Raw genomic sequence first — 16815 nt, 5'->3', positions numbered from 1 at the left:
TCCGTCGATACATATAGGGACACTGTCGAGCTATATGTCCCTCTGTCCCACATTCAAAACATCGGGTGCGGGGACATTGTGTTACCAGGTGTTCAGTTTTACCACACCCATGGCACTTGCAGTCCTCCCGCCGAGCATTGTTTCTTGTTTTAATTTGGCTCCTTCTATTTTCCGTGTTACTATTTCTCTCTCTTCTACCATCTCCTTGGTCTCTTCTTCTCCAAGGGTTTGGCATGTTTCTGTACTTGGATCGTCTCCAACATCTCGCTGAATTTGTCTTGAATTCTGTTATAGCGTGCCAGGAGTTCTGCGCCATACTGACCATTAGACTGTCTCGGTTTGTTTGTTTCTCTGAACATCATAAATATTTCCTCCTCCGGGGTCCACCATCCTCCTCCGAATGCCTTCTTTAATCTTTCTTTGATGACCTTCCAGGGGGTCTTTTTATCTGCCTGAATCTGATTAAGGATACTTCTTTTTACACGCCAGACTACCGCTGCTTTCAGTGCTTTTGCATCCTCGTTGTCCAATAGATCCTCCGACATCTTCGCTTCTATTCGTGCTCTATTCACATTTTAATAACATGGTTGTTTGCCCTGTTAAAGATTTGTCCTATTAAATTAATATTGTGCTGAGGACCATGTTAGTCGGCTGTACGATCAGTAAAGATACACAAATAAATAAAACTTATTTATTTGTGATAACATTTTTACCTGAATTCATGAGGATGTCTTAAGCAAAGATTTTTTTAAATGTACTTAGACTTTAAACGGAAATACAAGTACATTTAGTATATTTCTGTTTCAATGTACTTTAACTTGAATTTTGCTTACGTTGCCCTGATATGGGCCTGAAATTCAGATCGAAACGTCAGCACAAATGAATAGGTTTATTTTTTATTTGTGTATCTTTGCTGACAGCACTCCTGACTATCTTTTCCTCATATCAATATATGGTGAGCTATCAGCACCTCATTAAATTCATTGTTTTTGGGAACAATTTGACTACCTTGTAAATCAATTAGAATATTGTGTAATTCACATTCACAATGAACAATGATGTCTATAAATTCTAGCTGTACATCTATTGTTTTTTCAAGACTTCTCCACTAAGATTTCATTATCCCCATATCAATGTTTATGATTGTATTGTATACAGTACCTATAAAATGGATTAACAATATGAATAGTCTTCCATCATAATCATACAAAAGACAAAAACACTACTTCAAGCTCATATAGTTCTGGTCACAATCGCATTGAACATGTGTCTATAGCTTAAATTTAATTATTATTGTTATTTTTTAAACATAAAATCAATAATCAAGATAACTTTTAACATAAAATTCAGTGAATACAATTTTTAAAAATGTTTTATTTTCTATTATATTTTTAAGTACTGTTTGGTCATAAAGCAATTTGTGTAAAACTATATGTATAAAAATTTGTTCTGTGATGTATGAAAAAACAACTCATATGGCCGTTGCCTCGGTGTAAATTGCCATTATGAGAGCTTCACTGTAAGCAAGTCAACTCCTTGACATCTGCAACTCTCTCCTCAACCACTTTTATTTTTGTCACTGCTTTCCTCGCCTCCACTGCGAACTCCGTTTTAGGGTTTATTTCAATGTACTTAGTCAAGCCTGCTCTGTACTAACCATATTATTCAAAAAAATAAATATATTACTCATAATAAGCCTTTTAAATAAGAAATATGTAGTGTTGATGTTTTGTTTTTTTATGCTGAGTATATTTTATTAAAGATGTGTTGTTTTTACAAAATATCAAAATTTAAAACTTCCTTTTAGACCAGAGTTAACTCTCAACAAATTGTCTTGGGAAAGGCTGAGCATGATTATATAAACATGGCTAATTATGATCAAATGGTATCTATTCTTTCTCTCTTTTTTTAAAAATTTTTATTTCAACATGTCCATTAACAAACATTAAGCTAAATCTCATAAACCAAAAAAATAAATAAATTGTTCATTCTTGGAGAATTAAGTTTTATAAAGAATAATTTATTTGGGCTATTTTAAGATAACCATTAATTTTTTATGTTGATTCATTTTATTTTTTATAGGTTTGCACTGCTGATTGTTGACAGTGCTATGGCATTATACAGAACAGATTTTTGTGGGAGGGGTGAATTAGCTGCAAGACAATCTCATCTTGCACGGTTCCTGAGGCTGCTTTTGAGATTAGCTGATGAGGTAAAATATGATTAATGAAGGATTGTTATTTTTAACACCTTTATTGTTATTATAAGGTGTTTGTTAATTGATAGTATTCGAACTAAGTTCTTGAAACACAGTAGAAGAGGAATGATTGAGTTACTGAAGGAACTTATGACAGATATTTGAAGAGAAAAATGGATAACACCTAAGTCTAATTTGTCTAATTCATGAGAAAGGAGATATATACATACAGTAATTATAAGAGTAAGATGCTCCTTTTATTTCATTCGCACATAAAATTTTCTCTATCATTTCATTTAATAGGATCCTGCCACATGCTAAATGCGAGCTGGATAGATTTCAGTGTTTTCATTTTATTTTATTGTATTATAAATGTGGTATATGAAGCTGTGTGGCTCCAAGAGAATATATGGACATGGAATGCAAAATTATTTCTGTATCTGCATTCTTTGCTTTTGAGTTCATCTGGTTAAGATGAATACCCTATTTAAGTCAATACCCTATTTAAGACAGTTGCTTGCTGTATTGCTTCTTGGAAAAGTTAGCTGTTAATTTATCGGTAATATTAGTATGAGATAATCATTACTTTATAAAAGTGTTTCAAATGTTAAATGTATCTCTGATCTTGTTCAGGAAGGATATGTGTGCTGCCAGTTATATTCTTGCAAATAGCTTTATTTTCAAAAACGAAGCTAGAAAAAAAAAATTACAGCAAATAAACACAATGCTAGGTAGTTCTGATTTTTTAATTTGTTGTTTGAGTTTGGATTTATATTAAAAATCTAAATTTGCAACTTTGGCTGGTGGGGGAAAGTTCATTTTTTTTTTCAATAAAATCCTGAAAATTTTGTTGATTTTTCATTTCAAAAACTATATCATGGAAATTATTTACCACACGATAAAGTTCTATGTGTGCTCAGATTTTAGTAACTTAAGTCAACTTCAAAAACTGTATATTTAATAGTAACTGAGATTCAGATTTTCAAAAAACTCCTTCAGAAATCACTATACTTTCCTAGTTCATGCGTTTTTGAAGACACTGTGTTAGCTTTTGTCTAATCAGGTACCTGCCTTATTTTGGAATGAATAAAAAAATAAGCTTAGATATCATTTTGAGCAGAGAAGTGACAGCTGTACGTGTTGGGACGTGGGTCCCAGAGCATCTGGGTCAGGACATTACGGGTTCGATTCCCACGTGGGGCAGTTAATCTGTATTTTTCAGTGGATCAGCGAAATGAATTTTGACATTCCCATCTTGATTAGTAAACAGCGACAACTTCAAGGTAGCCACCAGGAGTTGGCAGATGGGAATGTTAGGCCCACTTGCTGGACTAGTTCCCCCACCAATTACCAGTACCAGTACTATTTTTAGCCGATTTTTTAAAAGTCTTAATTGAATAAAATGTTTTATGAATTATGTTAATATTATTTGCAAAAATTAAATTCTTTTAGTTTGGAGTAGCAGTTGTTATTACTAATCAAGTAGTAGCACAAGTTGATGGAGCTGCAATGTTTTCAGCTGATCCAAAAAAGCCAGTTGGAGGGCACATAATGGCTCATTCTTCTACAACAAGGTATGTTAATTTTTTTCTCAGGATATTGGATTGGATAATACATTTACTAAAAGAAATTCAGTGTGGTAGAACTATCATGCGACTTTTGCTTACCTATCCTACATTAACTTGTAATTAATCCTTTCACATATAGGCTAGTGAAAGTAAAAATCCAACATTAACTTGAAATTAATCCTTTCACGTATAGACAAGTGAAAGTAAAAACTAACAATTATTATAATCAGAGTGGGCATTTTGTCCATTTTTTTTTTGTCTATTCTGCTGGACAAAACGAATATGAGTAGACAAAATGGATGACATTAATCTTGGGGTACTTGTGTGGTTGACAGGGAACCATGAGCCTGTGGTGGAAATGAGAAACACTGCGCTGTAACTTTTCTTACTTCTATGTTTGTTTGTTTTATGGTTTTTTTTATATTCTCTCTTTTTATCTTCTTTTTTTTTCTCTACTATATATTCCATTTACTATTAAAGTAATAATTCCCTGTCTTACCTGGCGGTGAAAATTAATAATTGAGATAAAATATATATATAGGGATCCTCTCCAATAACCATTCCTGTGTAGACTCCAGCTCAACTAGTGGGGGTTTCTACTCTCTTCGTTAATTCTTAACAACAACAATAAAATAATGTTTGTTTGTGTTATAACATCAAATCCTATTTTCTCTCCTTTCTTACAATAAAATAAAATTATCTCTGTTTTTTTTTTAAACAATAGCTCACACAGTAAATATAATATAATTTATGTTAATGTAAATTATTGTTTCAGTTAATGTTAATCTATAAATAAGGACTAAATTATTCTTATCAATATCTATTTTTAAAATTATAAAAATATAGAGAGAGGGTCCTTAATCACAGAGGAGTACTTCAAAACATGAATTTTTCAAAAAAGAAAATTTTACTTTATATTAATTAAGGTTTTGGAAGGTTTCTTCACTAAAATATTTAGATTATTAAATTGTTATAGTTAATCTGTTAATATTATTTTTGTTATTTAATCTGTACCATTTTTTCCCTAAATAAATGTGATGGAAGGCTATTTTATTCCTTACTTAATAAAAATGTTGGTATTATCAATATTGTTCTTAGTAACCAATATTGAGTTGATAATTTGCTTTCTACATCCCATCTAAGTATAAAATATGCTAAGGCATAGAATATACTTTTAATATATAACCCTTCTATTGATATACTTAATAGTTACATAAAATAATTTATTTATGCATAATTGAGATTTTAAAAAGTGAACGTTTCTTTTCAGATTATATTTAAGAAAAGGACGAGGTGAAACTCGAATTTGCAAAGTATATGATTCACCATGTTTGCCCGAAGCTGAAGCTATGTTTTCAATTAATCCAGATGGTATTGGCGATGCAAAGGAATAAAATTTTATCTGATAAAAATCAGTTGTGTTAAGTTTTTTAGAATTATTTTTGTTCCTTTAAAATAAAACTACTTATTTAGATATATATTATGAATTATTACAAATTTTTTTTATCTGTAAAAATATCATTTGGTACTAAACATATTTTCTCAGTCTTTTAAAATAATTCTTCATAATTGTAATGTACAAAGTAGTATTATGTTTTATTATATGTTAATATTTTATTCCATTCACATTACTTTTGAAGTAAATTACTCCATACTACATAACTCAGAATTTTTTTATTATATTTATGTATATTCATTGACTTGCCAGTTATATGAAAATATTGAATGAAAAAAGTTTATATATTATTATTGGTTTACATTAAAAATAAAGTAAAAAATGTGTTTTTCTGTTACCAAACCCTTTTGAATGGTGACTACATTTTCTGAATTAGTTTCAGTAACTTGAAGTGATTTATAATTGTGCCATGTTTTTCTACACAGTATTAAATCTTTCTAAATAAAATGGAATGGTTCGAATGTTTATCCATTATAAATTTTTGAATTAATGGACCAATTTACAGGTTTTGTTTTTTTAAATGTTCCTTGCTATCTTGGGAAGTTTTAAAGTAACTTAAATCTCTGATTTCTCTGGTAAGAGATAAGTAATGAACAAAATTAATACAGGTATCAACTTTGTTTCACTCCAAAAAAAAATTTCACCACATTTTGATTGCTCAGTTGGTTTGAATGGTTTCAATATCATATTTACATTGAGTATACAGTGAGATTATTTAATAAAAACTGTTCATATTTTATACATTACACTTATGGCTATATGATAATTAATCTAATCATCCAAAACATATGTGGGCAACCCCTGACAATAAGATTTAAGATTTAATCCGGCCTGCAAGACATTTTGAAACACCCAATTAAAAGAATAATATTACACTATTTACTCATACTCACAGAATCAAGTTAGCAACCAAGCCGAGTGGTGGCGATCATCAAAGAGTGAGGCGGCAAACATAAAAAAAACACCTCACTATTGGTGCAACAAAAGATTATTGTTTCTCAATTGTTCTACACTAGACGATCCTGGATCATTCCGGTGAATAAAGCGGGTGCATGGCTCGAACTTTAGTTCATTCGACAAGCGATATCCTAGCAAACTGCTAGTGCAGTCAATTTGCTTTGTGACTTTGTGTTTATCTTGAGTGCTTACTTTGTTATTACGTTTATCGAACGAAAAGTAAACAATAATTATGTCTGGTGGAAAGAAACGAATAGTGAATACAGAAAATGGACAGAAGAATTCTTCATCTTGCATAATTGTAAGCCTATTTGTTTGCTGTGTAATGAATCCATTTCAGTAATGAAAGAATTCAATATAAAGAGGCATTACTCAACTAAGCATCCTATGCTGCACTCACTGACAGGACAGATAAGAAAAGAAAAAATCCTGAAGCTTACTGCAAATTTGAAAAACAGCAGTAAATGTTTCATAAACAAAGAACATATCATGATAATGTTGTGAAAACTAGTTTTATAGTTAGTTAAAATTGGCAAAGTCATTAATACCATTTACCGAAGGAGAATTTATCAAGAAGTGTGTGTTAGAAGTTTGCAGTGTTTTGTGTCCTGAAAAGAAAAATTAGTTTGTCATGATGAACTGTTGTCCGATGTATAGAAATGATGGCTAATGATATAAAAAAAACATTGACTGACCGTATGGCTGGTTTTGAATCATTTTCCATACCATAAGACGAGAGCACCGATTTGTCCGAAACAGCTCAACTGGCCATATTTATTTGAGGGGTTGATAAAGATTTCACTGTTACTGAGGAATTGCTTGCTTTACAGCCGCTAAAAGGAACCACTACAGGAGAGGACATTTTTAATGAAGTTCAAAAGGTATTCACAAGTTTTGGCTTGTGGTGTATGCACAGATGGTGCACCTTCTATGGTCGGCTTACATAAAGGTTTATCAGAATTTTGAATAAAAAAGCAACTGAATTAAATGTGCAAAATGATTTGATATCCCTTCATTGCATTATCCACCAACAGAACTTGTGTTCTAAGTCCATTCGACTCCAGAATTTTATGAATGTGGTAGTATAAACCATCAATTTTATTCGATCCCGATGGCTTAACCATCATCAGTTTTAGGCGTTTTTGGATGAAATATCAGCCGAATATGATGACGTAACATATTATTGTGAAGTCAGATGGCTAAGCAAAGGGAAAATGCCGAAATGGTCTTATGAGCTTAGAAATGAGATAACAGATTTTATGCAAATAAAAGATAAACCTCTATCTGAATTGAGTGACGCAAAATGGATATGTGACTTAGCACTTCTGGTCAACCTTACAGGCTATTTAAATGATTTAAATTTGAAAATTCAAAAACAAGGACAGTTAGTTAATGATTTGTAAAGCTATTTGAAAGAATTTCAGAACAAAAAGCTTATGCTTAATGTACTGAAGAACTCAAGTTACGGATTTTTTTTCTTTTTTTGTAGCTTTATATTGAAATGTGATTAATTGTTCTGTATATTAGTAGGGATATTGAATCTGTAACTGGAACACATTAAATAGCCAGTTGTATCATAGTTGGGGAGAGAGAAATTGATTTGTGGCTCTGGAGGTTTTTTTTTTTTTTTTTTTTCTTCTCTTTTTTTGGGTCCTCTTTCGAGGTTTGGTGACATGGACGGACGGACATTTATTATGCATAGCAGTGGTCAGATAAATAAAAGTAATCACTTGGATGTCTTCCTTTATTAAGTTTGTTTATCGGATTATTTTTTTATTTATTTTTTTTCTCTCTTAACTTGACTTATTACCTAGTGACTCATTTATATTAAACAATTGTGAAGAGGGCTATCAAGTCGACATCGTTGGACTCATCGCCGGGGCCGGATGGTGTGTTGGTCCGCTCAATAAAATACTTCGAAGTAACACACATCACCAAGTATATTGTGGAGATCATGCTGAAGGTGGGATATGTTCTGGAGCCTCTATGCCAAGGGCGCACAATATTGGTCTACAAGGGTAAGGGAAACCCAAAAAGTATTTCCTCCTGGAGGCCAATAACAATATATTTGAATGTGCGCCGAATCATCGAAAAGGTTCTAGATATTGAACTGAGAAAACAGGTCACCTTTAGCAGAAGTCAAAGGGGCTTCATCAAGGGTCTGGCGGGAACACATGTAAGCGCTAGAATCATCGACGCGATCATAAAAGATGCCAAAAATAGGAAAAAAGATTGCGCGGTGGTTTTTCTGGACGTTGTTGGTGCTTTTGACAATGTTGGTCATGGACACAGTCAAAAGCACAAGACATGTGTGTCATCCGACCTCAGAAATGTGATTGCGGCTCTCCTAACCACAAATAAGATAACTATTGTAACACACACGACTAGCCAAATCAGTGTCTTGTGGGGGGTGCCTCAGGGAGGGCCCTTGTCGCCTTCGCTGTTCAACCTAGCTATCGATCATTTGTACCGCGAGCTCTGTGATCAGGAGTTTGCCAATAAGTTTGGATATGACCTGAAAAGTGACCAAGAGAGCGTGGTCCTCACAGGGTTTGCGGACGATCAGGCTGTAACGGCGTGCGACAGTGGTTCTGCAGAAAGAATAATAAATGGTGTCCAGAGGCTGCTCGCGGAGAATGGTTTGGCAATTAACGCAAAGAAAAGTGTGGGTATCGTGTTGGGCAAAGGAGAGCTGCGATCAAAAAAGCTCTCCCTTTAGAATACAGAGGTCATCCAAACGGCAAAAGCTGAGGACACCATCAAATATCTTGGATGTACATTCTCGGGAGAGCTAGTATTTGGAGAAGAGGTGGTGACAAAGTTAAATAATAACCTGGATAAGTTGGTGAGCTCATACCTCCTTAAACCGGAACAAGAGATCAACGTTGTCAACCAACGTACTTGTTCCCGGGCCTTGTTTACCCTCTCCAGACTGCTCCCCTTACAAAGATACGTCCTGCGGTATTGGAGGCCATTGATACCAATATCCACAGGAGTATCAAGGCCATCATTGAGCTCCCCGCTAACACCTCGTCGGCAATGCTGTATATATGTATGCACCCAGGAGATATCGAGGACTGGGTTTGATCCACTGTCAATGGGAAGCTCCACTACAGCATTGGTCCATTGCCCAGCGACTGTCGAATGTTCCGGATGCCCTATTCCAGTCTATATTCAGTTACGAAGCCGAAATCGCGGCATGTGCTGATAGACTTGGGGTGGATAGGGGCAACCAAAGTGTGAGAGCTCTATGACAGTCGTTACGTGAGAAGGCTTTCGAAGAATGGGCCAGTTGCAGATGGCAGAGTATCGGTGTTCGCCATTTCAAAGAGACCTCAAAAGCAAATAGATATGTATGTGACAAGCAGGTACTCTCGGGGTCAGAATGGGCGAATGCCCTGAAACTTAATATCAACTACGCACCCCTGCGTGTAGTCCCAGGAGCCAGTGAACAGCAAGGAGAAGTTGGGTCCCTCTGTCGCAAATGCGGCAGAGAGTCTGAAACACCAGCTCATGTGCTGGGAAAATGCCCCCAACAACTCCCTCCTTATAACACGCCGGCACCACAGGGTCAAAGAAGAATTGATGAAGTTCCTTGAAAGAAAAGACTTCACCTGCTTTGAGGAGGTCTATTGTATTGACACCGACGGATCCATAAGATATGCCGATATTGTCCCGTTTAAAAAAGTCGGAGATCCGGCAGTAAGATTTGAAAGTAATAACCTCGAACAGGAAGGTGGAGTGGAAAGGGAAAAAGAGAAAATATATGAAAAATGCGTCCCTTTCCTTGAGGAAAAATTCCGCGAGACCTTCGGAGAGAGGGAGTTCACCATGAGAGGCCTCTGGTTTGGATCTCGCGGAACAATACCAGACAGAACAAGGAGTTTCTTAGAAGGCCTAGGTGTTAGCATTGGGGATATTGTGATCTTGGCGGAAAATATTATTTTGGACTCCCTGGGGATCATAAACCATCACCTGCATGGGAATTAGCTCGGAGATTATTCTTTGTTTTATTTATTTATTTTAATATGTTGACCTCTCTATTTGTGTGTTTTAACGTATTTATTCATTAAATTAGTTTAGTTTATTAGTACTATTGTTTTTTTTAAAACTTATTTATCCATTCAAGTGTTTCCTATAACCGGTTTTTTATTATATTTTCCTTTTAATCTATGTGTTAGTCTTATTCTTGTAAAATGTTTCTGTTTGTTTGTTTTTTGGTAAACTGATCTACTGCTGTGACTATGAATGATGGTCTGATCTCACATTGCCATCTAATATTGAATTTGTTTAGCGGGTCACTAAAGAGGATCAAGGAGGGTGAATTCCGGAGAGCGAATTTGTTGATCGGGTGAATTAAAAAATTGTGAAATGGTGAAATTGGAGGAGCAGAAATGAGAAAGAAAAATAGGAATGAATTGACATTTGTATTTGTTGAATAGACCGAAATTGATTGTAAAAGGAAACTGTAGGGGGAAAAAAATTGTTTATTATATCTCTTTATATCTGATTATACCTTGTATGTGTAATTTATATATGTCCGATTACGGATTGATAAGTATGCTGTGTGATATAGCAACCTGATGTATTTAGGCAGCATAGATAAATAAAGTATTTCTCTCTCTCTCTTCTGAGTTCTTATGGGGTAAGAACGGCAGTGCCTCTACCAGGGAGCATGAGTGCCTCTCTGGCAACTTTGTCTGCGAGCTCATTGCAACAATGCCAATGTGGCTTGGGACCCATATGAAATTTATGGACTTACCTTTGTCAGACAATTTTAAGAGGGAAGATTGGAAATGAATCTGAAATTATTTGTTGAATCACAAGTAACAAAGGACGAGGTAGTTCAGCTTTCTGATTTGGGACCATCAGTTTATATTAAAAAATGTTCTTGAATATTTTCAAGAAGACATGACACCCGTTATTTATACTCAACAGATATGGTATTATTTTTGTGTATATGGGAAAGATATAGCATTGTTTTAGAGTCCAATGTGGGTTTTGATTTTCAGGCTTCTTTAATGGAATTGCTTCAAGTGCCAAAATAGCTAAAGCGGTTCTTTCTGCTAAAGAAAGTGTTGGGTTTGGTTTCTGTCGAAACGCTATGGAGAATTCAGACCAAAAATATATTTGTATGTGGGATGATTTGTCTGCTGGCATTTGGAAACATAATTTATAGTCACTTTTTGTCTCCTAAACGATAGGGGAGATAGGTCTGATTCAGACCAAACGTTGAGAATGGGACTGGTTCTGTATGGGCTAGTAGCAATCCAAATTCCTGAGTTTTAAAATTATGAACTTATCCAAACCCCATGATGTACCACTAAGGAACCAGAGTATATATAATTTTTTTGTAGCAGTTGACCTTAATGATGTAATGTGGGGTGTCCAAGTTAATTTTTAATCAAATATAAGGCCTAGAAGATAAGACAAGATAGTTAATTGCCTTCATAAATCCTTATTGGACCAATACTAGTAATGAGACATGAAACATTTATGTGTTACAGCTTTACGGAAACCAGTTTGTAAAGTGTGTAAAAAATCCTCTTTTTCACTACTAGATGTAGATAGAACCTTGGGTTTTGTTGTAAAATGAAAAAAAATTATTAATGTAGCTTATAAAACTTTATAAAATAATTCTGTTTGGTTCCTTACCGCATATCTGGGTTCAATTAAAGTAACCAAAACTATACAAATAATAATATATGTTTAATTTTAACTAAATGCATTAATTTATATAAAAAAATTATTGTTTTTAAATTTATATACATCCTCAATGCTGGTAAAGTTATATTTTGATAACGCCCATTATCCTTAAAAATGCAGCATTCTTTTATATACACTGTGGTAATTCTGTTTTAAGGTTCGTTACATACCTTTACTGTCAATTGATACTTCCAGGTGCTTAAGAATTTTAACTTAACTAAGCAATGATAGTTTTTATGAAAAAGGAACATACTGTGTCACATTAAATAAGACAATCAATATTTCACCAATTGAGGCATCAGGGCTACAAACTACTGATGTATAAAAATAAAATATTGATTGCTCATCCTGTATCAACAGAACAATAGGAAGTGAACATCTCTTGTATGCAATTGAAATTACGCTATGGAAATGGAATGTAACACTTAAACAACTATATTACGATAATTGAAAAGACAAATTATACATTAAACTGATGCACTACTACATCTGTTTACTTGTTCATAGGACTAGTGCTGAATTCAAAGTGACTGAAGTACATTTAGATTGTTTTCAAAAATAGAAAAAGACGATATCACAGTCATCTAATGATATCCACTTGTTTAGTTTCCAATTTAATAAAACCAACTAGTTTAATATTGTTGGTTTTATTAACTTAAAAATAAAGCAAGTTGGTAATGTAATTTATTTCCAAATTCTTTATATTCTTTGTTTAACTTTGTGTATGCATTTTCAACCATTCTGACATTTCTGATAATTTTTACAAATGTAGACTACCACACCCATTTGAATATTAACTCTGTTTTCCTTCAGTGTAGTTTGAATTGCGGACAAGAGGAATGCTAGGTCTGTTTTATTATACTGTTGATGTGAGATGTGTTATCTTTATTTGATTGTGTGGTTTATATTCCTGGAGACAACTGAACATTAACTGCTTAATAATAATGATCTAATTTTGTTGTACACATATAGTTTTTTTTATTACTTTTTCTCTTAAATTATTAAATTTAAATTGTAGTTGTTTAAGTCACAGCTGTAACTAGCAGTGATTTTTTTTAGCATTTCTTTAACATTTAATAGTAGCTCCAGTTAAAAAAGTGTTTTTTTTTTTTGTTTTTTTTATCACACGTTATATTACAAATTTGTTTTTTAATTTTCTCTTACTGGAGTTATAATACCAAATTTTTTTTTTATTTTCTATTATTGGGTTTAAGCGATTTATACTCCTCAATTTGAATGGCTTGTTTATAAATTTCAGGTAACTCCATACACCTATTAACAATTATATTTAACACAGTAACACCTACCTGTCTACGGTAGGTTTTCTGTTTTCACTGGTCTATATTTTTTCTGTTTTAATTTAATCATTATTGAAGAGCTTTACCTGCATTTCAATTCAAATGAGTAGAAGTGTTGTGATCCCTACTTAATATATTTTTTTTATTATAAGTAAATTATGACATAATTTACTAACTATCTTAGTGTATCACAAGACTATTAATTATAGATATGAAATTGATCATTTAGAAAACTTTCAATTATAGATAATGTATGATGTATCACTGAATTGATAATACTCCTTACCCTACATTGAAATATTACATAATATGTGCCCTTCATCAGGCTTTCATATCTGTGGATAAAATACATGAAATAGATATATTAAACTATTATTTTAAAGAATTTCAGTCATTTATAAAGCTAACAATTAACATTTTAAAAAGTTTACTTTATTTTTTAATTTATTGGTAAACTTTTATGTTACTATGGTGTATATGAAAAATTCAAATTTATTCTTACTTATATTATTGTGTTACTTATTTGTTTACAAAACACAATTGGTCATTTCCTGTCATAGCTTACCATTGAGAAGAGGAAGCAGGGTCAAAGCACCTGGTTGGGTTTTTATTTATTTTAGTCTATATAAAATTATTGTCTCTCTTTCAACAATTTTATATGTTTTATAATCAAACTCTCAAGTGATCAGTCAACTTTAACTTTAAAATCTTATCTTTTCTATTAATTCAATACAACCATTGGGAGAATTAGAATTTTGAAGGTGTATGTAAAAAAAAAAAAAAGAATGATATATCAGTAGAAAAGGTTGATAAATAATGTTAATGTAGCTCTAAGTTGGGATATATGACATAATCCAAATTATAATTATATATTTTTTATTATTTTATAATATACAACTATTACACTGATAGCTGACCCTTCAAAATAAATCTCATTTAGAATAACCTTCAAATTAAAATTATATTCTGTTGAGGTCATTTCTTGAACTATGTTGACTTTAAAAAATTTAAACTATCTTCTTCAACATATATAAAACCATCAAACATTGAAAATTATATGAGGAAATATTAAAATTATCTTTACAATATATACTTTTATTAGTATAAATAAAAATTATAAATAATCTACAATATTACAGAAATTTGTAAAGTAATATTTTGACAAACAAAAGGGTATTCTTCTAATTTTTATTTTTATCTAAATGTGATTTTTTGAATACAACGTATATAATTATAAATAGAGAAATATGCAATAATTTAAAGACACCTAATTCATTCATAGATGTTTCTAAGAATAATGATGTTTCAAATGAAAAAAAATTTTTTTAATATCAACTTCTCTACTTATAATCAATCACCCTTCTAGATAATAATATTTTGCCCTTTGGCTGCAGTTAAAAAAAGAAGGAAAAATTTGGTTTAAGCATTTGTAGCAAAATAATAATTGTTTATGAGTTCTATGGTTAGCTAGAAATCAAAGACTAGAACACTTCATCATTCTTACTTCTTTTAGAGTAAGTAATTTTTTTAAATATTCATTTTGTATCATATACAAAAAAAAAAATCAATAAATAATTTTAAATTATTTCATTTATTTAGGAATTAGTGGTGAATTTCTCCCTCTAAATTAAAAGTTGAGATGTCTATTTATTTTTGTATTTTTTAATCTTTATTAGAAAAATATTTTTAAAAAAATTATTGCTGGATGTTATTTTTTTTTATTTTTTACTATTTGGCTGTTTCAGAAAAAAAAATTATAGTATAAAAATTACTGTTACTAAAATTATGAGAATTATATATTTATGTGTGTTTTGATGTATATATATACATATACTCTCACTTATACATGAATTATTATCTATCAGTCATGAATCATATTCATTCTATTACACAATGTAAAGAAATACTAGTAGCTAGTAGTCAAGTTGTGGTTCTTGTTTGAATGTATATTCCTCTGTTGGGTTTGTCAGGTCCTGCAAAATTACAGTCCCTGAAGGGTTAGAAGGGCTGTTCATTGGACTTGTTCCATTCCGACTGTCAGGTGATTCTCCAGAACTCTGATAACTGCCTGCACTTCCATTTGTTTGTACTGGTTGGCCATTTGAGTTTTCTGTTGTAGATCCTTAAGACAATTGAAAACATTCATCAAAGATAAAAGGTTTGTTATTAAGATATGCATGAACGTTAATCTTACCTCCGAGTAACATTTCTTGTAAAAGACTGTCGATTTTCGCGACCCCGAACAGTTTAGCAAATTGAATCTGTTCAATCATTTGCCATGTGATAGATTGAAGAGCTGGTAACGTTAGAAGCAGTTCCCCAAATCTGCCACGAGAATCGTATTGCCTATCACTTATGTAATCTTCAAGATTAATCTGTATTTGATACCTGAGGCATTTTATTTTAGAGCTGTCGCTTAGTCCTTTGGAATCTATGTGAAAATAAATCAAATAAGTCATCAAATAAAAAAGGACAAGATATGAAGTAAAACACATTGTATTACATACTTGGGTCAAAAAAGACTATTGCCTTGAGGCAAGCAAATTCTGTATCATCTATTTGAACTTCAGCTAATGGACGTACCAGCTCATCCATTACTCTCGTTCCAACTCTGCTGATGTCTAAGTCAGAGGAAATATTTGAATCTACAATTAAACAAACTTTTTACACGGTAAAAAAATTCAAGTGCAATGTCTCAGCGAGGTTTTAAACAATAATTTATTTTTTTTTTTCAAAAGCTATATTCTTTTAGCTTCTCGAAACTCCAAGGAAGATAGTTAAATGATTGGTTTTTTTTTTTAAATTTGCCTTAGCCCGAAAGTTAGCTGTAAAAACAGGGATTGATTTAAACCAGATTCAGATGGAGTCCTGTGTTCTTAATAATAAAATAGTAAAAGATTTTTAGTTTTTAGAGCAATACAGTGATAAGGACTGTTGTTGATCTTGCAAGCCTGCCACCCTTAGCACATGAACTGAGTGAGGGTACTACACATAGGCCAGTTGCTCGTGTTTACTACCTCGTGTGAACCGTCTGTCGTGGTAGTGTCCCATCCCCACGAAATGAGTGTATTTCTACTTTCAGAGTGACTATATGAACATTAAGAATGGTTGATAATAAAAATCTTATTGTGGCATGAAGTTTTCATTTAACTTTATGTATATATTTTATTTTAATTGTCGCTTTTATTTTATTGAGAGCAACATAGCAAACAAAAAAATTTTTTTGCCATGCCATAAAAAAACTTTTGTAGCTGTTTTGATCTTCCAAGGATAACTTCCTACAAATACTATTGGTTGCTCCTAGTATATTTTACGTCTTTATTCAAAACTCGCACCTATTTTTTCCACTACAACTATTAAAACTTCGACTTTTTTTTTTATTTCATGAATTATTTCTTAAGTTGTGTATTAATATTTTTCAATAAAAAATAACCACATTCTGCCAGAATTGAAGAAGTAGTGAAAACTGATGACCAACAAGGACACATGCTCAGTATGAACTAGAGAAAGTTCTGAGCCCACTCAATGAATAAGAAAATCTCTTTAAAAAAATAAAAGTAGTTAACTCATTTCGTTCAAGACTCCATATGAAACTGGCTTTAAGCATCAAAAACTAAGTAGCAAATGTGATTT

At 32.3% G+C, this 16815-nt stretch overlaps 2 protein-coding genes across 6 annotated transcripts in view; one reads left to right on the top strand and one right to left on the bottom strand.

The window, feature by feature from the left end:
* spn-A (RAD51 recombinase homolog spn-A) overlaps window positions 1–5456 on the top strand; it is a 28379-nt gene extending 22923 nt beyond the window's left edge. The window contains exons 5-7 of the mRNA XM_067044819.1: window positions 2083–2212; window positions 3650–3771; window positions 5036–5456. Of these exons, the coding sequence (XP_066900920.1) occupies window positions 2083–2212; window positions 3650–3771; window positions 5036–5159 (376 nt within the window). The 3' untranslated portion in view covers window positions 5160–5456. The remainder of the gene's footprint in view (window positions 1–2082; window positions 2213–3649; window positions 3772–5035) is intronic.
* Window positions 5457–14073: 8617 nt separating this feature from the next.
* Window positions 14074–16815, bottom strand: part of LOC106684564 (hepatocyte nuclear factor 4-gamma) — a 44061-nt gene continuing 41319 nt past the window's right edge. The window contains exons 7-9 of one of the 5 annotated variants that reach the window (XM_014426714.2): window positions 15690–15842; window positions 15377–15613; window positions 14074–15304 (exon numbers count right to left, since the gene is read on the bottom strand). In XM_014426714.2, coding sequence (XP_014282200.2) covers window positions 15096–15304; window positions 15377–15613; window positions 15690–15842 — 599 coding nt within the window. In that variant the 3' untranslated portion in view covers window positions 14074–15095. The remainder of the gene's footprint in view (window positions 15305–15376; window positions 15614–15689; window positions 15843–16815) is intronic. The other 4 variants (XM_014426715.2, XM_014426716.2, XM_014426717.2 and 1 more) reach the window with 4 other exon arrangements.

The sequence above is a fragment of the Halyomorpha halys genome, unplaced genomic scaffold (genome assembly GCF_000696795.3).
Source record: "Halyomorpha halys isolate HHAL.00 unplaced genomic scaffold, Hhal_1.1 Scaffold592.1, whole genome shotgun sequence".
Taxonomy (NCBI): domain Eukaryota; kingdom Metazoa; phylum Arthropoda; class Insecta; order Hemiptera; family Pentatomidae; genus Halyomorpha; species Halyomorpha halys.
The sequence above is the reverse complement of the archived record's forward strand: the minus strand, read 5'-3'. Positions and strand labels throughout refer to the sequence as shown.